A 26,376-nucleotide genomic window follows, 5' to 3' on the forward strand; every position below is an offset into this window, starting at 1 on the left:
ACAGGGACTCACCACCTCCTACGCAGATGCAGATTGTCAGGCTGCACACCGTGTGCCGATCAGAGAGAAAGAGGAAGATCAGTGAGCTGCCACTAGAGACCATCCGCCGATTAACTGCTCCATAGACTTCAAGGCCCTGGACTACACAAACATGGCACCACCACAGCACCCGCTCGGCACCCCTAAACATAAAAACAGGCATGGCCATCCCGGGGGGGGGGGGCTAGGGATGGGTGAATTGGGGATGGGACCCCGATAGTGAGGAAGGAAGGGCACCAACCCAGGGAGGGGCCCACATCCACTCAGAGAAAACCACCAGAGGGAGGGGGGACGCTACTCACCGCGCCTTGGGACCAGGCAGGCACCGCTCCAGGCAGACCACCGCACCATCTTGGAATGGGGGTTCTGTGGGCCAGAGGTACGCTGTGACTCTGGCCGTGACCAGGGTTGTGACTAGGGCTATGTGTCCTCATTAAATGCATGTGTCCAGGCATTTAACACGTCGGCCAGCCCCCATCCAGTGGGGCTATGTCGCGGGCAACACAGCGCGGAGCTAAGATCGGGTCGCGCTCGCTGTCCAGACTGGGAAGACAGTAAGGATCTAGAATATTCAGCCCGTTTCCCAGTCTGGCAGTTGATTGTAGTTCTCACAGAAACAGAAAATAATAAAAGAAGAAAAAATTCAGTTTAAAAAGGAAAAAGTGCTAGAACCAGAGATCCCAGCAAGGAGTTAGGTCCTTACTCCTGACTAGGCAGAAAAAAAATAGTTGTATAGCAGGAAGTGGGAGTATACGCGTAGGCAAATCTTTTTCCGCCTAGTGTCCTACCCCTGTAGGGGGCAGCATAAACCCATCGGTCAAGAAGATCTGGAGCTGTGTCCATCAATGAACGAAAGAGAAACTTAGTTTTACCTTTTTATCTCTTCTAAGCCAGGCAAAATACAAAAAAAAAAAAAAAAAATCAATTACACATCCAAAATGTTTGTGAAAACCATATTTTTCCATAAAACCACATACTGCTTAAAGGTATCTCCCAAGCATGTAATTTTAAAGACGCGTTCTTCTGTGTTGCCCTCATCACATTAATAGGACCTTCTTTATACTGTATGGTATTTTTTAATAAATGTTTTTTCTCTGTTAAATGACAAATCTGGCAGTGCCCAACACACAATGCTTCTTTTTTTTTTCTACAATAGTGATTATTAGCCTTGAAAATGGCCAGAATTTACGATCAGGTTTCTTCTCCCTGCAGACTTTGATAGGGTTTGCAGCTAAGTTTGGGTTTCCCACATTTTAGGCAAGATTCCATGCCCTGCAAATCAAGCCTGAGCAAATTAAGTCATCCCTTTTAATGAATAGGCTATGCAAAGAAGCAGAAACTCCAAAATGTGCTGTCTAGCAACACACCCAGAAATGAACCCTAGGAGCACAAGACACTATCTGAATAACATCAAGGACTAACTTCCTGTGCAGGCAGGGAAACTGTCCGGGTTACTGGCAATTGTATAGATGCTTAGGCTTCAAGGCCACGTATAAGGGCTGCTTCTACTACCCGTTTGGAAGTGTAAAAAGTCTTTCTATTTATGTACCAACTCACGTTTAATGCACAATATTCTGTTTTTAGACCTAGGTCCAAATCCATCCCATTTACAGGTATATTGGTATAGACCTGTACCCATCCATAGAATAACGGAATTTTTGTAAAACCTCCGACAGTCGCCGCCCACTCATATAGTCTTTACCAATGGGGTATTGACTTAATCTCCACAGGAGTAACTAGGCATAAAACTTGTTAAAAAAAAAGCATTTACATAGACACACCTATGGGGGCTGTCCCACTGGTCCAATACCCCCCTGCAATCAGCCATCCCAACTCAGTTTGGTAGCAAGCAGTTAAGTCTATAAGGACCCCAATAGAGGGGCGGGGGCGGCGACTGTCGGAGGACTCAGAGAAAGGAATTTTTAAGGTAAGATTTTACAAAACTTCAGTTTTCTCTTACGTCCTCCGACAGTCGCCGCCCACTCATACAGTCTTCACCAATGGGGACGTCCCAAAGCAGTGTAGACATGAGGGGTGGGAAACGCAACCGTCAGAAAGGCAACGCAGTACCCACATCAGAGAAAGGAACCTTACATGAACAGAAAGGTAACTCTCTGGGTAACAAAAAAGGCTCAACAGGAGCAACAACTCAGGCAAGCAAATAACCAAGGGGATAAACAACCCCAACAGCCAGGGACCCGCAATAAAACCAGGGTCCCCTTACGGTACTGCCGCACAGAGAACTTTGCGATGCCAGAACATCAATTTTGTAGAATTTTGAAAAGGTGTGCACTGACGACCAAGTCGCAGCCTTACACACCTGGGCCACCGAAGCCTGATGCCGGAAAGCCCATGACGCATTCACTGCATGGCTGTGCTGCGGACTTGAGCAGCGCGGGAGCAGAGGCTGACAAGGCGGGGAGCAGAGGCTGACGTGTGTGAGGAGCGCGTGTGTGTGTTTGACCAAAGGAGCGAGTGTGTGTGTGTGAGCACCCCCCCCTTCTAAAGAGAGTGGCGCCGAGCGGTGCGACCCCCCCCCCTGAGAAGAGCGGCGGCGAGCAGTGCGGGAACCCCCCCCTGAGAAGAGCGGTGGTGAGAGGTGCTTGACCCCCCCCCCCCCTCCTGAGAAGAGCGGCGGCGAGACCCCCCGCCCCCAGAGGTAAGAGCGTGGTGTGCGGGCAGCGAGCGGTGAGGTAACCCACCCCCCCCCCCTGCAAGGGCGGGCGGCAGACAGAGAGAGGACAGGGGGGGCAGAGGAGACACACAATTCCTGACCTGGCCATTGGCAGGGAGAGGAGCTGAGGGGAGACTGATCGGCAAGTGACAGAGGAGGGAGACAGGAGCCTAAGCAAGTGTCAGGCTTAAAGGAACACACACACATACAGGACTGGTGACTGAGGTTGATCACTGAGGCTCAGCGAGTAACTGGTGAGTATCCTTGCGACTGGGAGTGTCCTTGCGACTGGGAGTGTCCTTGCGACTGGGAGTGTCCTTGCGACTGGTGAGTATCTAGCGACTGGTGAGCATCTTGCGACTGGTGAGTATCTAGCGACTGGTGAGCATCTTACCACTGGTGAGTATCACTGCGACTGGTGGGTGTCCTTGCGACTGGTGGGTGTCCTTGCGACTGGTGAAGTGTCCTTGCGACTGGTGAGTTTCCTTGCGACTGGTGAGTGTCCCTGCGACTGGGAGTGTCCCTGCGACTGAGAGTGTCCCTGAGACTGGTGAGTGTCCCTGCGACTGGTGAGTTTCCTTGCGACTGGTGAAGTTTCCTTGCGACTGGTGAGTGTCCTTGCGACTGGTGAGTGTCCTTGCGACTGGTGAGTGTCCTAGCGACTGGTGAGTGTCCTAGCGACTGGTGAGTGTCCTAGCGACTGGTGAATGTCCCTGCGACTGGTGAGTGTCCTTGCGACTGGTGAGTGTCCTTGCGACTGGTGAGTGTCCCTGCGACTGGTGAGTGTCCCTGCGACTGGTGAGTGTCCCTGCGACTGGTGAGTGTCCCTGCGACTGGTGAAGTTTCCTTGCGACTGGTGAAGTTTCCTTGCGACTGGTGAAGTTTCCTTGCGACTGGTGAGTGTCCTAGCGACTGGTAGTGTGGTGCGACTGACCGGCTGTGCGATTGTGAGGGTGGTGCGAGTGAACCGGGCTGTGAGACTGTGAGTGAGTGCGACAGGAGTGTGGTGCGACTGACCGGGTGGTGCGGCTGTGTGTGTGTGCGACTGACCGGGTGGTGCGGCTGTGAGTGTTGTGCGACTGACCGGGCTGTGAGATTGTGAGTGTTGTGCAACTGAGTGTCAAGTGAGTGAAGCGGAGTACCAGAGGGTGAGAAGGTAGAGTTAGGAAGCCAGGAAATAGCCACATAGGATAGTCTTAAATCACTGAATCCCCATTAGATTAGATAGTAGGTACAATGCCCGGCGGGTGTGGAGATGCGACTCGGTGTACATCTTGTAATATGTATGCGTTCCTCAGACGTGATCGAGGGCGAATACAAATGCGCAAAATGTAAGCACGTTGCTTCCCTGGAAGCTCAGGTCCTGAATCTAGGGAAGCAGCTGGCAACACCGAGACGAATGTCCATACCGGAGGAGAGCCAGGATCGTACCAGTCAGGTGCAGGCAGGGGTCTGCACAGAGGTGGGCGGAGTATCGGAGGTGCAGGCATCAGAGCAGAGTAGACATGTGACAGTTAGGAAGGGTAGAGGGCAAAAAGGCAAGGAGGCTGATCCTGGACTGGAGCACCCCAATAGATACGCCCCGTTGTGTGATGTTGGGGAAACCAGTCAGGGACCAGCATTGCTGGAGCAGAGTGACGCCCCTAGCTGCCAGGGGAAGAACTCCTCCAGTGAGGCTGGGAGAAAGGGAAAGGAAAGACAGGTGCTGGTGGTAGGGGACTCAATTATTACAAGGACAGACAGTGTAATCTGTGACAAAGACCGTGTGTGCCGAACAGTCTGTTGTTTGCCGGGCGCTCGGGTTCGGCACATCGCGGATCGGGTGGACAGATTATTGGGTGGGGCTGGGGAAGACCCAGCTGTCATGGTGCACGTGGGTACCAATGACATAGGCAGAGGAAGACAGAGAGTCCTAAACGATTTCAGGGACTTAGGCGCTAAGTTGAGGACTAGGACCTCCAAGGTAGTATTTTCCGAAATACTACCTGTACCTCGAGCCACACCAGAGAGGCAGCGGGAGATTAGGGAAGTTAACGAGTGGCTGAGGAGCTGGTGTAGTAAGGAGGGTTTCGGGTTCCTGGAGAACTGGGCTGACTTCTCAGTCGGTCACCGGCTCTTTTGTAGGGACGGATTGCACCTAAATGGGGAGGGTGCAGCCGTACTGGGTGCGAGGATGGCCAAAAAGCTAGAGGGGCTTTTAAACTAGGGAATGGGGGGGGAGGGTACAGATGTAGAATTAGCCAGTGGAAAGCAAGTTTCAGAGGGCAGAAATGGGGGCACTAGCGGTAGGGTGTACGGAGCTCCTATACCCAGGATGGGTATGGGGAAAAATCAGGAGGGCAACCTAAAAACATCAAATGAGGATATATGTAGCCGCTCAAAATTAAGAGGTTTGTATACCAATGCCAGAAGCCTGGCCAACAAGATGGGAGAGCTGGAGCTGCTGTTGTTGGAGGAGGACTTAGATTTTGTGGGGATAACTGAGACTTGGTTTGACAGCTCTCATGACTGGATGGCGACCATTCAGGGATATTCCCTTTATCACAGAGATAGAGAGGGTAAAAAAGGAGGAGGGGTATGTCTGTATATTAAGAACAGTGTGCAGGTAAATATGAGGGATGATATTAATAATGGAGCTAAGGACGAGGCAGAATCCCTATGGGTAGAGCTTCAAAGGGAAGGCACAGTGGGGAAGGTAATATTGGGCGTATGCTATAGGCCCCCCAACCTGAGGGAGGAGGGGGAGGCGGACCTCATTTTACAGATAGGATTGGCAGCAAGGATGGGAAATGTCATTATAATGGGGGACTTTAATTATCCTGATATAGACTGGGCAGATGGAACCGCGCATTCGGCCAAGGCTAGGCAGTTCCTAAATATCTTGCAGGACAATTTCATGGGTCAGATGGTGAATGCACCGATTGCGCAAACCAATCAAAATACGCTTTTTGCGATTTTTTTTTACCAAACATAGGTAGCATAAAACAAATTGGCCGAAAATTTTAAAAAATTTTGATTTTTACTTTTTTTTTGGGGGGAATTTCATATAAAAAAATGTGAAAAATATTGTTATTTTTGCAAAATTGACGCTCTTTTTTTGTTTATAACGCGTGATCAAAAAATCGCACAGGTGATCAAATACCACCAAAAGAAAGCTCTGTTTGTGGGAAAAAAAGGACGTCAAATTCGTTAAGGTACAGCGTCGCACGACCGCGCAATTGTCCGTTAAAGTCACGCAGTGCCGAATCGCAAAATACCCCCTGGTCAGGAAGGGGGTAAAATCTTCCGGGGCTTAAGTGGTTAAGCATTACAAAGAGTGTAATAAGAAATGTAAAGATGAAATCAGGGCGGCTAAAATAGAACACGAGAGACATATAGCGGAAGAGAGTAAAAAGAACCCCAAGAAGTTCTTTTTTCCCCAAGACAGGGAAAAGGCGGAAGTGTTAAATAATTTCTTCTCTTCAGTCTTCACAAAAGAATCGGGGGGCTACATGAACCCCGCTTGTAAGGCCAATCTAAACAACACACCTCAGGAAGTGCCGCCATGGCTAACAGAAGACAGACTTAGAACTAAACTTGAGAAACTTAACATAAATAAATCACCGGGACCGGATGGCTTGCACCCGAGGGTTCTTAAAGAGCTCAGCCAGGTGATTGCCAGACCATTATTCTTGATCTTTAAGGATAGTTTACAGACAGGTATGGTGCCAACAGATTGGAAAAAGGCCAACGTAGTACCAATATTTAAAAAGGGGCCGAGGTGTATCCCGGGTAACTATAGACCTGTCAGCCTAACATCTGTAGTCTGCAAGATTTTGGAGGGGATGTTAAGGGACCACATACAAGACTTTAGTAATGAAAACAATATAATTAGTAGTAATCAGCATGGATTTATGAAAAATCGTTCTTGCCAAACCAATCTATTAACCTTCTACGATGAAGTGAGCTGCCATCTAGATAAAGGTAAGCCAGTGGATGTGGTGTATCTGGACTTTGCAAAGGCCTTTGACACCGTTCCCCACAAACGCTTACTGTACAAACTAAGGAAGGTAGGTATGGACCATAAGGTGAGTACCTGGATAGAGAACTGGCTCCAGGGGAGAGTCCAGAGGGTGGTGATTAATGGGGAGTACTCGGATTGGGCGGGGGTGGAAAGTGGGGTCCCCCAGGGTTCTGTCCTGGGGCCAATCCTGTTTAATTTATTCATAAATGATCTAGAGGAGGGGATATCTAGTACAATCTCAGTATTTGCGGACGATACTAAACTAAGCATGCCAATATCTTCTATACAGGATGTGGAAACCTTACAAGCGGACCTAAACAAAATAACGGGGTGGGCAACTACATGGCAGATGAGGTTTAATGTTGATAAATGTAAAGTAATGTACTTGGGGGCCAGAAACCAGAAAGCAAGCTACTCACAAGGGGGGGGGAACCTCTGGGGGAGTCTAGGATGGAAAAAGACTAGGGGGTACTGGTAGACAACAGGCTTGGCAGTGGCATGCAATGCCAAGCAGCTGCAAGCAAAGCCAACAGAATATTGGGATGTATAAAAAAGGGGATTCACTCCAGAAATAAAGAGATTATTCTCCCGCTCTACAAGACTCTGATCCGGCCACATCTGGAGTATGCTGTCCAGTTCTGGGCACCGGTCCTCAGGAAGGATGTGCTGGAATTGGAAAGAGTCCAGAGAAGGGCAACAAAAATAATTAGGGGAATGGAGGACATCAGCTATGAGGAAAGACTACAAGCACTGAACCTATTCTCTCTAGAGAAGAGACGATTGAGGGGGGATATGATATCAATGTACAAGTACTGTACTGGCGACCCTAGCATAAGGAACAAACTATTCAGAGTAAGGAAATACAACAAGACACGTGGCCACTCACTAAAACTAGAGGAAAGGCGGTTTAACCTTAAAATGCGTAAGGGGTTCTTCACTGTAAGGGCGGTAAGGATGTGGAATTCTCTTCCACAAGCAGTCGTATCAGCAGGGAGCATTGATAGTTTCAAAAAACTATTAGATGGGCACCTTAAAGACCACAACATACAGGGGTATACAATGTACGGTTAAAAGCAAACACACACACACACATCATAGGTTGAACTGGATGGACTGATGTCTTTTTTCAACCTCACTAACTATGTAACTATGTAACTATGCCCTGGTAGAGTGCGCCTTGACAGGGAAGGGCGGTACCCGTTCCTTCAACGAATAGGCCTGTACAATTGTCTGTCTGATCCATATTGAAATGGTCGCCACAGACGCAGCCATACCCTTCCGAGGTCCCTCAGGAAGGACAAAGAGAGAATCCAATTTTTGAAAGGATTCAGTCGAAGACAGGTAAACCCTGATCGCCCTGACAACATCCAAGGAATGCAAAGCAACCTCCTTAGGATGCTTAGGATTCGCAACAGAGCGAAGGCATAACAATGTCCTCATTAAGGTGAAAATCAGAAACCACCTTTGGAAGAAAGGATGGGTTAGGTCGCAAGACCACCTTATCCCTATGAACCACTAGGTAAGGGGAGCGGCAAGACAAGGCCGCCAACTCCGACACTCTGCGAGCAGAAGTGATCGCCACAAGAAAGGCAACCTTTTTAGACAGCAGAATCAACGAGATTTCCCTGATGTTTTCAAACGGGAAACGTTGTAACACGGAAAGAACCAAGTTCAAGTCCCATGGAGGTAAGGGCTCCCTTCGAGGAGGGGCTAAATGACGCACACCTTGAATGAAGGTGCGAATCAAAGTATCAGACGCCGCGGGGCGCTGGAAAAGGACAGCCAGAGCAGATACCTGGCCCTTAATCGTGGCCAACGCAAGGCGCTGGTCCACACCAGACTGAAGGAAAGCCAACACTCTCGCCACTGAGTATGAACGAGGAGAGAAGCCCCTGGACGCACACCAGGCAAAATAAGCTTTCCATGTACGGTAATAAATCTTACCAGACGAGGCTTTTCTAGCCTTGAGTAAGGTAGGAATGACCTCTGGAGGAGAGACCCTTGTCTCTCAGGACCTGGCTTTCAACAGCCATGCTGTTAAAGCCAGCGACTGTAAAGCAGAACGGAAGATCGGCCCCTGAGACAGTAGATCTTCTCGCATTGGTAGCCGTCATGGAGGCTCAACGGCTAGGTGAATGATGTCCACGTACCAGGACCGGCGTGGCCAGTCCGGCGCCACCAGAATCGCCAACGTTGGCTCCGAGGCCAACCTGCGAAGGAACCTGGACAACAACTGAATCGGAGGAAAGGCATATATCAGATGATACTGATGCCAAGGCACCACCAGTGCATCCGAGGCGTCTGCCAGAGGATCGCGCTTTCTTGCCACGAACCTTTCCACCTTGCGTTTAGCCGGGACGCAAACAGATCCACATCCGGAGATCCCCATTTCGAACACAGCATTTGAAAAACCTCCGGGTGCAGGGACCATTCCCCCTGGTCCAGGGTCTGGCGGCTCAGATAATTGGCCTGCCAATTCTCTACACCCGGAATGTGAACTGACGATATTGCCGGGACATGAATCTCGGCCCAAGACAGAATGCTGGTCACCTCCTGGGCCCCACCGGGCACTTCTGGTGCCCCCTTGGTGATTGATGTAAGCCACCGCAGTGGCATTGTCCGTCTGCACCCGTACAGGGCGGCCCTGAAGACGATCCAAACAATGGAGCAGGCACAGCCTGATCGCTCTCAATTCCAATATGTTTATGGGGAGGGAGGATTCCTCCACCAACCAAGTGCCCTGGGCAGATAGGTTGCCCAGGACTCCACCCTAGTCCGACAGGCTGGCATCTGTGGTAAGTACTGTCCCCAGTAAAGGCCGGAAGGGTTTTCCGTCGGCCACAGCCAGGGACTGAAGCCACCACAGAAGATCCATTCTGGTTTGGTGACTCAGAGACACTCTCAGATCCAAAGACTGAGGGAGCCTGTCCCACCTGGCCAGAATCTCCGCTTGGAGAGACCTTGTGTGAAACTGTGCAAACGGTAGGCCGACACCATCAACCCCAGGGACCGCATACAGGTCCTGAGTGACGAGGATTCGTTTTCCCTGAGGGCCCTGACCTCGTTCTGTAGGGTCCGGAGCTTGTCCTCCGGCAGGAACACCTTCGCTTGAGCTGAGTCCAGAACCATTCCCAAATATGGGAGACGAACCGAAGGAGACAAGGTTGACTTCTGCACGTTGATGGTCCATTCAAACTCCTGAAGCGTCTGAACTATAGTGGACAGATCGCATAGCAGGCTCTGGCTGGCACTTGATCTTAACAGGAGATCATCCAGATACCCCAAGACCGCAATGCCCTGTGCCCGTAACAGGCCTAGAACGGGAGCCAGCACTTTGGTAAACACCCTTGGAGCCGAAGCAAGACCGAAAGGTAAAGCCACGAACTGATAATGTTCCTCCGCGATAGTGAATCGGAGGTACCTCTGATGACCCTCGAAAATGGGGATGTGTAGATACGCATCCTTCAGGTCGATAGAGGCCAGGAATTCGCCTGGACTCAGGGAGGCTACCACCGAGCGAAGCGATTCCATGCGGAACTTCCGAACGCGTACAAAGCGGTTCAGCGGTTTTAAGTCCAGAATAGGACGCACCTTGCCCTCCTTTCTGGGCACAGTGAACAGATTCGAGTAAAAACCCCGGAAACCTGTCCCGATGAGGCACCGGGATGATCACCCCTTGGGCGAGGAGATCTTGTACCGCCTGATGCAGGTCCTGTAGCCGCCCTGGGGTCAAATGAAGATTTGAGAGAAAGAATCTGTCCTCCGGCCGCCAAAGGAATTCGATCTTGTAACCTGATCAAATGATTTCCTGAACCCACCTGTCCGGAATTCAGAGCAGCCGAGGTTGGAGGAAACCGCGCAAATGTCCCCCCACCCCTGAAACGGGTGAGGGCGCCCCATCAGGCAGAGGCGGACTGGGCCGCCGCACCTGCTTGGCCGGATTTAGGTTTGCCCGCCCAGGGCTTTTTCTGGCCACCCTGGCCCTTGAAGGGTTTCCCCTTGTACTGTGCCTTGAAGGCACGAAAGGACCCCTGGTTTAGTTTAAATAAGTGAAATACTTGACCCTTTTTACCAATTCATTCAGGGATTCCCCAAACAGGCGAGACCCCGCATAGGGGATGTCAGCCACCGTTTTTCTTGAAGTCTGGTCAGCCGACCAGCTTTTCAACCATATCAGGCGACGGTTAATCACTGCGACACTGGACAGGCGTGCAGCTAACGGGGCCTCATTCAAGGCCGCATCACACAAATACATGACTCCTTGATAGATCTGGTCCACCATCGCCATGGTAGTAGGGGGAGCAGAGTCAGCCACGAGGGTGCGTCTTAGCACCTTGGTCCAATCCGACACAGCCTGAGCCGCCATGACAGAGGCGAAAATAGGCTTTAGCAGGGAACCCGCCACCATGTAGGCATGGCGGGCAAGGGATTCCATCCTCCTATCCGTAGGATCCCTAAACACCGGAGAATCTTCGGTGGGTACCAGAGTGGCCTTGTTCAATCTGGCCACAGTGTGATCCACCTGAGGGGCCACACACCAGCGCGAATCCGTAGGAGACCCAAAGGGATAAAGGAGTTGAAACTTCTTGGGCACCACAAAGGTGCGTTTTAAATTACGCCATTGATCATTCACAGTAGCGTGAAACTCAGCGGGTAAAGGGAACACCTGCGCCACCTTGCAGGTCCTGTGTGTACCAAGAGAGGACACAATGCCGGAGGATTGGGCTCATCCTCTAAATGTAGTGTTTCCTTAATGGCAAGAATTAGCGCATCCATAGCTGTGCGGTCCTCGGCCGTCCCAGGGGGGGAATCATTCACCCCTGCAACCTCCGCCTCCCCCTCAGACAGAGAAGAGCGAGACCCTTCAAGGGGCACGCCACCTATGGCAACCATATCCGATTCAGAATCAAAAGACAAGGAAAAACTAGGCCTTTTTCTGTCAGCACGTTCAGTCATCAGAATATCCACTTTGGACACCAAAGTTGCCACTGCCGCAGACAAAGTAGACAGAGCAGAAGATTCAGAGGAACCTGAATCCCCCACTAAGGCTGTGGGAAATTTGCTGTCCTGAGATTCCATATTAAAAAAGTTTTTTTTTTGGAAGGTACTGGCCCTTTAAGTGCGCCGCGGACCCCCGCAGCACACCGCTACAAGACTGTGACAAACAGACCCCTGAGCAGGATAAACTGATAGCCAGAAGTATTTGCACACAAAAAAAGGACAGCAGACAGACCCCCACAAGTGTTACCACCGCAGTCAATCTCTTCTGAACAGAAGGAGGAAGTGATGTCACTGTAGGAGACTGAAGTGAGACTGCAGGCCAAGGAAAAATGGTTGCCTAGAGAAAGTATGGGAGGCTTCGGTAAAATGGCCGCCGACGTGCTCGGAAAAAACGTTTTGCCACACACAAGATGGCGCCGCAAGCCGCCAAAACACATCACATACAATGCTGTAAAAGCGACCACAGTGAAGCCAGACATGCTGCCCACACCTAAAATGGCGGACCGGCGGTGTTTAACCCCGCAGCGGTCAACACACCTGTCTGTACCTCCAAATAGCACCCTAAAGTGACACAGGAGAGGGACCCCCACAAACCCACACAGCGCACTTGCCGTGATAAAAACCCCCGCAGGGACCGGGATCAGGGAGCCCAAAAACGCACAGACATGAGGGGATAACACAGACGCACAGGACTGCCAGCCCCAGACAGAGGACCCACACAGAATGTACTTACCTGTACTCAATGGCGTGGGGTGCCTCTCATCGACGGGAAACCGCCCACCCTCAGATGATGGGGTGCCGTCAGCCAAAAAACGCAGGACGCTAGCAGTGCACGGAGAACCGTGGATGAGGCGTCCAGGCAAGGTAGCCACCTCGCAGGCTGCATCCCTGAGGACAGGGATGGATCGTTTGCGAGGCCAGGGCGAACACATAGCCCGCTAAACGCTCGATGGTGGGCTGGGATTCCATCAGGCCCTCTGTCCTGGAAAACCAGGACGACCAGTCTGACTCCCAGCTCCGCAAACGCCGTCTTCATCCGAAGATCCGACTAACTAACGCTGACAAAATAAACAGCTAGTAGTGCAAAGAAAAAACACATTTGCAGCAAATAAAATCATAAAAAAAAAGAAGAAAGGCTGAGACTGTAGCCCCAGCACAGGGAAGCCTATCTTACTCCTTAACTAGGCAGAAGACAAACTGAGTTGGGATGGCTGATTGCAGGGGGGTATTGGACCAGTGGGACAGCCCCCATAGGCGTGTCTATGTAAATGCTTTGTTTTTTAACAAGTCTTATGCCTAGTTACTCCTGTGGAGATGAAGTTAATACCCCATTGGTGAAGACTGTATGAGTGGGCGGCGACTGTTGGAGGACGTAAGAGAAATGTATATTTCTTTTTATTCATTTTTTATATAGGTATATGGGTGGCCGGCTTTAATGGAGAGTGCCTTGTTATACTCTGCACTCAGAAGATCTTTCAGATTAATGCAAAGAATGCATTAAGGTAAAAAAAAAAATCAACCTTTAGAATCACTAACTTTTTCTTTTGTTAATATAAAATATATGGTCTACCTGACCTTTTTTTCTGGGAAAATCCCGGTAGAAATATAACACAGCCCAATATTCTCACTTTAACTGCTGAGTGATGAACTCTTCGTCATTCAGGTATTTCAACCTTTCTTCCTCCACCATGGCTCTTTGTCGCTGTAAGGGGTCCTCCTGTCTGCGCACTGTGTCTGTCACTCGCACGCTGATCTCTGTCTCAGTGCGCTTCAGCATGTTCCTCACAGTCTCCTGATTCTGCAGCTGTAAAGAAGATAAGTGGTCTTATTTTTTAGGGTATGCCAATCTGCAAGGCCCCAACAACAGGAGAATCTGATCTGCTAAGTAATGCATATGCATTTTAATCCAAAAACTGTTTTCAATCCTTCACATATGAAATGCAGTAATTTCAGTGCTTTTTAGATCTGGTATTGGTATACTCCGACTTCACATCATTATGTAAAAACAATTTATCCCAGCAAAATATGATTTTTTTCCAAGGAAGAGCCCTGAGTAACAATGAACAAACCAGTCAGTAAGACCTCATCTGGAATATGCAGTTCAGTTTTAGGCAACAGTTCTTAAAAAAGATATCAGGGAACTGGAGAAAGTGCAGAGCAGGGCAACCAAACTGCTAAGAGGCATGGAGGAGCTCAGCTATGAGAAAAGATTAGAGGAACTGAATTTATTCTCTCTTGAGAAGAGGAGATTAAGGGGGATATGATCAACATGTATAAATACATAAGTATACATATAGTGAACTTGGTGTTGACTGAGTTATTCACTTTAAGGCCAACACAGAGGACAAGGGGGCACTCTTTACATCTCGAGGAAAATAGATTTTGTCTCCAAATATGGAAATGTTTCTTCACCGTAAGAGCTGTGAAAATGTGGAATAGACTCCCTCTAGAGGTGGTTCTGGCTAGCTCACTAGATTGCTTTAAAAAAGCCGGGATTCTTCCCTGGGTGTACATAATATAAATGGGTACTAATATTTATAGGTAAAGTTGATCCAAGGAATATCCGATTGCCTCTCGGGGGGATCAGGAAGGAATTTTTTCCGTTGCTGTAGCAAATTGAATCATGATTGGCTGGGTTTTTTTTGCCTCCCTCTGGATCAACTGCGGGTATAGCATTGTGCATATGGGATTGTATGGTTGGGTTTTCTTTACTGTTTTTTGTTTTTTATTGGTTGAGCCAGATGGACTTGTGTCTTTTTTCAACCTAACTATGTAACTATGTAAATACAAAAACTGCGCCTAGGTAGTCTTATAAAGAAGGGGTTACTTTTCATAATAAATCCAATTGAACTTAGGCTACATACATAACTCACTGTATATTTTCAACACCTTCCTATGGACTGCTTTGATAAAGCTGTGACCAATGGGGTTGTTACTGGAGATTGCCAAAAAATACCCCACTCAATTTAAAAAAATCCAAAAATGTATTTTGATATTATAACAGCATTCTCTTTTTAGCATAATCAAAGAAAGAAGACCGCACTCCACGGAAGTCTCACTGGTAAGTTTATTGTGCATAGCTGGTTGTAGCCACAGTCCCTGCCCCTCAAGCCATGCCCCTCTGACAGATGTTGCTATATGCATTGAGCTGAGTGAGCTTTTGTGACCTGCACTTGAAGCAGTGGACTTCCTAAACAAGTATGTTTAGGAGTTTGGAGCTGTGCATTTTTTTTCCTTCAGGAAGAACTGCATGTAGTGTGATTTTTCATATGGCCCAGGAGCCCCTAAATTTTGGTGCTCAAGTATGCCAATTAATTTTAAGCTATGAAGTTGGCACTTGGTCCCAGTTCTTAGGGAAAAGAAAAGGCCAAGCAGTGACTTCTTAAACAAACATAAAAAACAAACTACCAGTGTATAGTGATAATATATAGTGATAATTTTAGGTAAGACATTTTTTTTTTTACCTTAACCCCTGGTTATACCTACTAAGAGTACTTTATGACTCTGGATTTGTATAATTTACCCTATTATTATATGAATATGTAAGCCAGAAACTACACATATAAGCTGAATATTGCTTTCATAGTCTTTTGACTAAAATGCCATTTTAGCTTTAGTCGTATTTTAGTCATCTGAAATATTTTAGTTTTTGTCAACTAAAATCTCCAGTACATTTTAGTAGACTAAAATTTCCATTACATTTTAGTCCACTAAAATGTAATGGGTTACGTTAAATTGTAATGCATTATTTAAGCATTTCTCTGAGATTTACAAACTCATAGAATACAATACTCCAGAAGAAAAAAAATCTAATAACGGTATTATTTATGGTATTACGGTTTGAACATGTACTACAGACACAGATTTAGCCATTTTGATATATAACCAGTGTTAATTTTGAGTCAAATTTCAAATTAGTTTTAGCCATAGTTTCTTGACTAAAATGCCATTTTAGTGTTAGTCGTATTTTAGTCGATTTATCAACAAAATTTAACACGGTTTATGCCAAACAAAACAATACAATACAATAAAAACCCATACAAAACCACTATATTTGCTTTATACAAGCCAAAGTCTTGAGTTGCTGAGCTCTGGTTATTAAGTACCTGCAATTTCTTTAGCTGTTGCAGTTGGTTTCTCAGCTCACTGGCATTGTGCTGAAGGTCATGGAGATGAAGCTGCATGTGCAGGCGAGTGATTGCTTTACTCTGGTCTGCTGGGGTGGAAGAAGATCCGGAAGTGGACAGAGGGGTACCAGCATTTTGATAGCCAGGGGCTTGAAGTAACAAATGACAGATGCATTAAAAATTAGTGCATAATCAGAGAACAAAAAAAAAAGGAATAAAGCAACAATATATCATCATTATACAATGAAGGAACACAACTTGATATCGCCGGATATACTGTATAGGACATTTTCCAAATGCTTACATCGACAAACACTATAAAATTATTGGTTCCTCCATCGAGTGCATCCAGTATCGAAATAGTTTTACAATATATAATGGATAATCAGGGAAATTAGGTATGACACAATACTTTCCAGTTGTATACCTAAAAAAACAAGCATGATGAAGGAAAAACCATCCAACTCATTACTTATAAAAATAATCCTTTTGCTGTTTTAGTGTAACAATGATCAATGCTCTTTTAAAAATCATTTTCACTTTTGGGAGTCTGGGAGTCAGGTGGTGGGCACCACTACCTTTTTATCTTGAACATATGAGGATTATATACCGGGGGGAAAAAAAACTGTAGCTTATAAACCTTAGTTGGATGTCCCATCAAGAGCTAAACAAACAGAAGCCAGAAAACCAAAACACATGAAAACTTATAGCCAAAGCCTGGCACTTATTTTTTTTTTGTAATCAGTCAATATTTTGCCAATATAAGCCTATAATCCCTTCATACTTAAAGCAGAACAATACTCCCCTCCCCTCCAGCGATCCAATATCCACAAGCTCCCTTGTTACTGCCAACATCTTGCTGGCTTCTTCAGGGTTCAGGATCACTACCTATCTTGATTAGCCTGGTAAGATGACACAACTCCTGTGCATATGTACAGGAATTAATTCATTCTGGCACTCAGAGGTTGATCACGACCAAGGATTGCTTCCGTGCTTACCGTGGTCAGTTTCAGTTTGGAATAATAAATTAAAGAGACTGACAGGATCACCAGATATTTGAATCCAAGTACAAACTAAAGCACAAGAGGCTGCTATTTGAGAGAGAAATATCTATAATAATAAAATCCAAGTGTCTCTGCATCCAGTGTCCCTGTGTCCGTGGGATTGCACTACTGTGCATGTGCCCCACGGACAGCCGTTGGGAGCGCAGAGACTTCGCCCCGCCCTACTTCAGTCTGTTAGGGTAGGACTTTCCAAACTGTGGGTGGCAACCCACAGCCGCATTTGAGTGAATAGCTGGCAGTCACTGCTGCCAGCCCATAACAACTGCCTTTTCACATTACGGTGATGAATTCTGTCATGAACAATAAAAGCCATTTAAATGTTGTATTCAATGTACCTTGTAATGCACATATATATTAAAGACTTTGCATTTCATTCTGCACAATATATATATATATATATATATATATATATTAGAAACGATCAGCTCTGCAGTTCTGTGGGTAATTTGCATAAACCACTCCCACCTACCAATCAGACAGTAGAAGTTATCTGCTCAGCAGCACACATAGGCTCTGTGTACACCATCGGGGTTACATAGCAGATAAGTAGAGAGAGAGTAGGAGGCATCTCATTACTCTGTGAAGCTGACATTTTGTACTGTGTATATTATATATATATATATATATATATATATATATATATATATATATATGGGAATATTGTCTGATTAGAGAACACAAACACAGCTCTTATCAGGGCACATTAAAGGGGGACTCTGACTGCATTATTAAGGGGGACTCTGACGGCAATATTAAGGGGGACTCTGACAGCAATATTAAGGGGGACTCTGAGTCTGACCGCATTATTAAAGGGGGACTCTGACCGCATTATTAAAGGGGGACTCTGACCGCATTATTAAAGGGGGACTCTGACCAGGGGCACTTTAACCGGCGCTCATACAGGGGAACTCTGACCCGGACACATAAAGGGACACTGATGTAAGGAGGCACTCCGATGGGGACACTAATGTAAGGGAGCACTACGATGGGGATACTAATGTAAGGGAGCACTCCGATGGGGACACTAATGTAAGGGAGCACTCCGATGGGGACACTAATGTAAGGGAGCACTGCGATGGGGACACTAATGTAAGGGAGCACTGCAATGGGGACACTAATGTAAGGAGGCACTCAGATGGAGACACTGATGTAAGGAGGCACTCAGATGGGGACACTGATGTAAGGAGGCACTTCGATGGGGACACTAATGTAAGGGAGCACTGCGATGGGGACACTGATGTAAGGAGGCACTCAGATGGGGACACTGATATAAGGAGGCACTCCGATGGGGACACTAGATTGGATTGCTAGAGCAACAGGGACGCAGTGCACAGTGCGTGACAGGTCGGACAAGGAGGCTGATGAGGGAGAGACTTAAAGATATTAAAAGGACATTGTATGAGGAAAATTATACTTGGAATTGCATGAGGAAACTTATACTTAAACCCTTTGACTGTAATTATTGTGGTTAAAAAAACAAATAGAGCCATGATTTTTAAAGGAAAAAAACTGTTGCTGTCAGTAAAAGGATCATTTAAACAGAGGAAAAAACCTGTCACACTCAGCAAAGCAAATCTGCGACTGTAGAAACGCTGTTAAAGGGACATTGCCTGATTGAAATCTACCACTGTAAGTGCATTACTGTAAAAAAAAAAATGCAGAACATAGACACGCTATTAAAGGGACATTTATAAGCAAACTGACTTTAGTAGCAAAGTACGCCTTACTGGAATGTTTTTACACATGTTTGACCACATATATCTAGCGCCCGTTAATTTAACGGGCTTAATGTCTAGTACCTTAATAAACACATACTGTACATGCTGCAATAAACTTAAGGGTAGCATACACTTTATTAATGAGACAATATACAACAATGAGACCATATACAACAAAAAAGTCATAAGTGTACCTACTTGTTTTGTCCCCAATGGCTGCCTCGGTTTTCTCACTACAAAAGAGGCATAATATAAGAGTGTATAGCAGAACATAGAAAATGTGACAATATCATAGTTACTTTATTGCACATAGCGCCCCCCCCCCCCCCCCCCCCTGTAGCATAACTGTGTGATGCCCCTAAATCCACAAAAACAATCTACTACCACTCACACATCTAAAGTAAATAAGTTATGATTTTTATGTCACTTTAACAGAGCAAACAGGGGCTATACAAAAATAAACAGGTCAAGAAGGCTAGTTTGCAGTATCTTACATCTGAAACTGTCATCAGGAGAAACCTGGACATTCACCTGGTGGAAACACGTGAACACAAACCTGGATGGCAGCCTTGGGAATCTGAGAAACAGATGCCTGATGCCCAAAAGCACTAACAGATCTGGTACAGTGTTTCTTAATAAAGAAGGGGGTAACCCTATTCTTCAGACCATAGGCCTTAATTATTTGTGTGCACATAGCATTGGTAGAGACTGCACAACGGAAGATAAGTCAGCCATGCCCTACATAAAGACCCTGACGAGGTAGATAGAAGCTGGAACTGAGTGGCCAAGGCCCACATTTGTCTTTTGATCAATATGACCCAATGAGTATCTTCTAGGATTAAAGTTCCTTGACTTGCATGAAGAAAATTAGGGCTTATAGGTGTGATTAGAAGGGTAGGGCTGAATCCTAAAGGCCTTTGTTCCTCAGGACTGTGGCTTCAACAGCCATGCTGTTAAAACCACTGATTAATAAGCATGCTGAAACTTGGCTGTGGGACAGAATGTCCTGACAATAAAAAAAGGGTCCACAAAGCATCTGTCAAGAGTATGTCTGAATGCCACATGCTCCTGGGCCAATTCGGTGTCGTAAGAATCAAAGTAATGACCTTTATCTTGATCCTGCAAAGTAGGCAAGGAGGGGCAGAAAAGCGTACATGAGGCTGAAGTGATCATGCAGCATCACAAGAGCATCCACTGTGTATGCTGGATGATCACTGAGCCTGGTGACAAGCCTGTCTAGTTTGTTGTTGAATCTAGACACCAGAAGGTCCACATCTAATGTTCCCCACCTTTGGCAAAAGACTTGAAACACTTCTGGATGGAGAGCCCATTCCCCCCCGGATCAGGATGCTTAATATCCACCTGACAATTTTCTACTCATGGGGTATTGACAGCAGACAGGTCCAGAAAATTAAGTTCCACCCAAGAGAGATTTAAGTCTGCTTTCCTTTTCTTTGAACGGTGCAAGTTCTAATGTCTCCTTGATGATTGATATAGGCCACAGCTGTGGCATTGTCCAACTGGATTTTTGTCAGTTGTCCTCACAACAGAGCATTCCAGGATTAAAGGGACAACCGAGATGCTTTAAATTTTAGTGTGTTTAATTGCAATGGTCTGGAGTTAAATTGGGCGTATGGCACCTCCTCAAAGGTGGTATCTATAAGACCCAAGACCCGCACACAGAAACGAATTGAGGGCCCTGGCATGACAGTGAATGGACAGAAGTTTGTCCCAAGGCAAGAAGTTCCTGGACAGTGATATGTCTACTGTCAGGCCCAGGTACTCCAAACTATGAGATTCAGCAATGAGGACCTCAGATTGAGGATCTAAACAAAGCTCTGCAGTCTTCACTGTCTGCACATGGCATTAGTAAGTCCTTAACTGGAATATGCAAATGAGTTTTGGGCACCAGTTCACAAAAAGGATATTAGGGAACAAAAGAAAGTGCAGAGAAGGGCAAACAAACAGGTAAGAGGTATGGATCAGCTTAGCTATGAGGAAAGATTAGCTGAACTGGGTTTATTTTCTCTTGAGAAAAGGAGATTAAGAGGGAATATGATCACATTTATAAATACATAAGAGGTCCATATAGTGAACTTGGTGTAGAGTTCTTCACTTTAAGGTCATCACAGAGCACAAGGTGGAACTCTTTATGGCAGGGGGAAAAGAGATTTAACCTCCAAATACAGAAATGCATCTTCACAGTAAGAGCTGTTAAAATGTGTAATAGACTCCCTCAAGAGTTAGTAATGGCCAGGCCAGGAGATTGTTTAAAGAAAGGCATGGATTTCCTAAGTGCACATAATAATACTGGATAGTAATATTTATAGATAACGTTGATCCAGGGAATATCCGCTTGCCTCTTGGGGGATCAGGAAGGATTTTGACTTGATCAGCTGTGGGTATTTGAGTTTTTCTATTTGAGTGTGTTGGTTTACTCTTTTTTCTCTCTATTGGTTAAATTGGGTGGACTTTTGTCTTTTTTCAACCAGAATAACTATGTAACTATATAAAGGTCATTACAAAAGACAAGGGGGCATCCTTTACATCTGGTGGACAAGAGATTTAAGCTACACATACGGAAAGGCTTCTAATAGATTGCTTAAAATGGACTGGGTGCATTCCTAAATGTATCCTGTATATGGAGTTTGTCTACCTATTTTCTCTTAATTTATTCTATTTATCTTTTTTTTTTTTTAAACTGATTGAAGTAGATGGACTTTGGTCTTTTTCAACCCGATTAACTATGTTGGCTACCGGGATAGGGAGGACTGGTCCTTTAACAGGAGATTGTCTAGGTAGTCTCCAACATGAGTACCCCCAATTACGGAGTGGTGTCAAAACTGGAGCAAGCACCTTGGCGAAAACTAAGAGGGCTGTAGACATGCCAAATGGAAGACTGACAAATTGATAAAGCTGATCACCTACAACAAAGATTAGATAGCATTGATGAGACAGAAGTATGGGAATGTGTATTGAGAATCTCGGATTTCTATAGAGGCCAAAAATCCCTCAAATAGGGAGGCTATGACTGACCTGGCCCATTCCATGCGGAACTATAGAACCTGTAGGAATGAGTTGAGATTCTTCTTATTCAGAATGGAATGGACTCCTCCATTCATCCTAGGAACCGTATAAAAGGTTTGAATAGAAATGTTGAAAGCATTCTTCTGGTGGTACAGGGATAATGAACCCTTTAGACAAGAGTAGGTAGAAAGTAGTAAACAGATCTGCCTGCATTGACAGGAAAAGAGACAAGTTTGACAGCATGAAGCAGCAAGGAGTAAAAGTCTTAGCTGGTTTAGGTAAATTAAGGGATCCCATACTGCATACCTTGGGGGTAAGCAGGCTCAGGCTGTTCCAATTCTAAAGAAAATCATACAGCATTATTAGGGGAACTATCCAGTGCAGGATCCAGTGCGTAAAAGGAACATTACAACCCTGTCCTATATCTTTTTTTAAATCGGAAACAAATTTTATTGAACAAAACAAGAGTTCACAGGCTTCACAAAATAAGCTCTCTTGCAAACAGAGAATAAACAATCAAGTAGAATATGTACAGCATTCCCAGATGAGCACATCTTGAGCAGAATAAATCCAGTTAGCCGGCCATGGTCCCATGACACAACATGCATTCCCCTCTCCACCCCCACATCAAAAACATAGGGCACTATTGCAACAAGCGGTCCATGATAAGATCTGCGGGGGCCAGTCCCGGCTGTGCCAACCACCCACCCCATATTTTGTCATATCTTAGCGGTACACCTCTATGTTGATATATCAGGCGCTCACAGCGCAGAGTAGTTCCCATGGCGTGCACCCACATCTCCAATGTGGGAGGGGACGGGGAAGTCCAGTGCTGCAAAATGAGCTTTCGGACCTGAAACAAAGCCCTAGACATTGCCAACCGTACATTGGCATCAGGCGAGTAATCCTTCACCATGCCAAGAAGGCATGGCTTCGGGTCCACCGGTACAGATAGTAAAAATGCAGCATTAACAGTCCAGACCACCCCTGTCCAATACCTGTGAAGCTTGGGGCAACGCCACAGGAGGTGAATGAGGTCCCCACAATAAACCTGCCCTATATCTTTGACGTCAATGAAGAAAAAAAAGCATCCAAGTGGTGATGGGACATTGATAGGAGTTCATACAAAGTAGTGAGAGGACAAAAACCTTTGCCAGCCAGCTCACTGGCTCAGGTTTAGCTGCTCACAACAGACAAGGAAGGCTACCCTTGTAAAAATGCACTAAAAAGAGCACTAGGCAAAGAATAAGAGTCTAAATAAATGTATTAGTTAATACTAAAAAAAACCAGCTAACGCATTTTGGTGGTCAAAAAAAAAAAAACCCCTTCATCAGGGCGACAACAAAACACAATGTGACTGGTATAAGTCTAACAATCATAGAAAATCATGGATAACACACATATAGAATTGTGTACATGTACATGCATTCAGAACTACAACATTTTACACATACATGTACACATGCATTGAAATTCTGGAGTATCATCGAGTAATCAGCAGTAATAGAAGTGCAGGTTAGAAGATGTCAAAATACTAATTCCGAAATTTTCATTGTACGATGATGCAGATCTATGTAATATTGTTAAAGCTCTTATATGTTTTTCTGTCTTGAAAACTTCAATAAAAACCATTGAAACTGAAATTCTGGAGCTTTACATTCTGCATATGTGCAAACCCTAGATTTCCACAGTGACAGAGCCTCGCACGGTCACAGTGCATATACACGCATACATAACTACAAACATACACATACATGTACACATGCATAAAAAGGAAAACTAAAGAATGAACAAATGGTAAGTGGTAGTGTGCCACAGGTTAATTTTTGGAATTATCTGATACTGCATCAGATGTTATTTGATGATAACCAGGACCGTCTTTAAGGAGGCGCAAATGGGGCAGCTGCCCTGGGCCTTGTCATTGTTGTGGGGCCCGACATCTTAACAATCGCTCCCGGTCACATAGTGCAGCTGTAGCTGAAGGGAAAGGGAAGCAGTGATCGGAGGTATCCATGCCTGATAGCGGAGCTGGCCGATTGGAGAGACACACTGACAAGCAGTGGCAGAGAAAGGAGGAGTGTGGGAGGATTGCATAGAGGGGACATTGACATTTCTAAGGCAACAAAGATAAGGAAAGTGGTGCGAAAGTTACAATCTGAAATAGAACATGTGCTTGGCAGAACTGACGTTTGCTTGCTATTAACATGGTGTATTAGGACATGCGTGGTGGGTAGTTGCGCTCGTGGAATGGTGTGAAGGATTCGGAGCAGTGTGGGGAGCCCGGGCTCAGGAGAGAAGTTTTAGAAGATTTTGGGATGGTTTGAAACTACATATAAACACACATTTTTTTTTTATTTTTCTTTGAGTTTGGAAAGAGGTGCAAGGAAGAAGATGGTTCAGAATAACATAACTGGGAATGCCTGTACATACACTGGTCGGCATGGGTGAGCAGACAGCTGGTATGTTTTGTAATTAGCAATCTGAATGAGCTAGTTTGCTCTGCTGAGTTGAACTTTCACTGCTTTAGCTGCTAAAGTCACTTATCTCTGCCCTTTCTGTTTGCTATGCTCATTGACAGTAATATTTTGAATGTAATCCTGGTTGGCTTCATTAACCCCATATTTTCTATCACATGTTAAATTCTGCTGCAGTGCAAGACAATACTTCTACTCTGGCAAGGGGACTCTGTGTGAGTTTGTAGCATAATCTATCTAGCAATCAATCAGTGAGCAGTAAGAATATGCCGTAACCTCTAGCAATTAGTTAACAGTATTGATGTGCAGTAATCTTCAGCAATCAATCAGTGAGCAGTAATTATGTGAAGTAACCTCTAGCAACTAGTGAGCATTATTTTGTGCAGTAATCTCTTGAAACCAATCAGTGAGCGGTATTGATGTGCACTAACCTCTAGCAACCAATGGGTGAGCAGTAATGATGTGCATTGACCTCTTGGAACCAATTAGTAAGAAAGAATGGTGTTCAGGGACCTCTAGCAACCAGCAGTAAGGATTTGTAGTAACCTCTAGCAAACAATGGGTGAGCAATGGTGATGTGCAGTAACCTCTAGCAACCAATCAGCGCGTGGTAATGATGTGCAGTAACCTCTAGCAACCAATTAGTGAGAGGGAGCGGTGAGTATGTGCAGTAACTTCTAGAAACCAATGGGTGAGCATTAATGATGTGCAGTAACCTCTAGCTATCAGGGTGCCAGGAAACTAGACCACACAGGGATGCAGGTAAAAAAAACTGTTTATTGAAGCAAACAACAATAAACGCACAGCAAGAGTGGAGAAGTGACATCAGGAACAAGCCGGGGTCAAGTCTAGACACGGCTAGTCATCCAAGCCGGGGTCGAGTCCAGAAGCGGGTAGTCTGCCGATGCGGGGTCAAGAGCCAAGAGAGTCGTCAGCCAAGCCAGGTCATACATAGAGGAACATGGAGAACAGAAGACTGCTAGCAGAGATGCACCTTGGAGCACAAGCACAAGGGCTGCAACTCATCAGGTGATAGATATAGTCAAATGTGCAGCATCATCACTGTGCGACACCAAGGCAGCAGGCAAGTGATGATGCAATCAGAGTTTATAAGAGGAAGCAGTCTGCACATGTCCAAGATGGCTGCCAACAGGAGGGCAAGGTAAGACCTTGACACTAGCAATTAATGGGTGAATGGTAAGGATGTGCAGTAACCTTTAGCAACCAGCCAGCGAGCAGAAATGTTGTGCTGTAATCTCTAGCAACTAATCAGTGAGCCGTTCTGTGTGCTGTAACCAGGTGGAGAGTGAAATTGAATTCCCAGGGCTCCGGGGGGCAAGAAAATGTTTGCCCAGGGTCCAATCAAATTTCAAGATGGCTCTGATGATAACATTCAAAAAACGAACCCATCCCACACTATTACTTACCATTTGATCATTCTTTATTTTCCCTTTCTATGCATTTGTACATGTATGTGTATTTCTGTAGCAATGTATATGTACTGTGAAAGTGTGAGGCCCTGTCACTGTTGAAATTTAGGGGAAGTGACACAGGGTTCACACATATGCAGAGTGCGAAACTCCAGAATGTCAGTTCTGAGCAGAGAAAGGTGGTTTTTCATCTTTTTCCGGGCTTTTTAACTCCCGAATAAGGGACTGGAGCCTGGGGATTTCAAAGTGCCTTGAGTGAGAAGAAGTCTCCAACCCAGTGTCTAGGTTTTGACAAAGACCAACAGGGTGTGTGCCCAGGAGCACACAGCCCTTATAATGAAGGATTGCATGTTTTTCTTTATAAAAAAAGCATGTTTTTCTTTATAAAAATTTTTTTGTTATAAAATTTTGCAAACAAATAATCTTTCTTCATAATTATAGGCCAAAATGTATTCTGCTACATTTTTTGGTAAAAATAACCGAACTCAGTGTATATTATTTAGTCTGTGTGAAGTCATAGAGTAGGCAGTGGCGTACCAACGGGGGGTGCGGGGGGCGGCCCGCCCCAGGTGCCACGCACTGGGGGGGGTGTCAGGCTGGCCCGCATATCAGTGTGAAGGAGCTGCAGCGGCAGCTCCTTCAGTCCGCGCTGCTCGCGGGGGCGGCGGCGGGTGGGAAGAAGGTGAGCACTGAGCAGCCTCCTGTGTGTGTGCGTGACTGGATAGGAGAGGAGATGGGACAGCTGCATATAGAGGAGTTCATCTTTCCGTATTCCTCCTGCTGCCATTGAATGGCTGATTCTCCTCTCCCTCCTGCAGT

General features: G+C 46.0%; 1 protein-coding gene across 10 annotated transcripts in view; it reads right to left on the bottom strand.

Moving 5' to 3' along the window:
- SRCIN1 (SRC kinase signaling inhibitor 1) overlaps positions 1-26,376 on the bottom strand; it is a gene marked incomplete at its 3' end in the record, with an annotated part of 894,005 nt that overhangs the window by 123,481 nt on the left and 744,148 nt on the right. For all 10 annotated transcript variants that reach the window (XM_082272513.1, XM_082272514.1, XM_082272511.1 and 7 more), the window contains 3 exons: positions 18,825-18,859; positions 15,824-15,993; positions 13,346-13,521 (listed from right to left, as the gene is read on the bottom strand). In XM_082272513.1, the coding sequence (XP_082128639.1) occupies positions 13,346-13,521; positions 15,824-15,993; positions 18,825-18,859 (381 nt within the window). The remainder of the gene's footprint in view (positions 1-13,345; positions 13,522-15,823; positions 15,994-18,824; positions 18,860-26,376) is intronic.

This window comes from Pelophylax lessonae (assembly GCF_965119305.1).
Source record: "Pelophylax lessonae genome assembly, chromosome: 11".
NCBI lineage: Eukaryota > Metazoa > Chordata > Amphibia > Anura > Ranidae > Pelophylax > Pelophylax lessonae.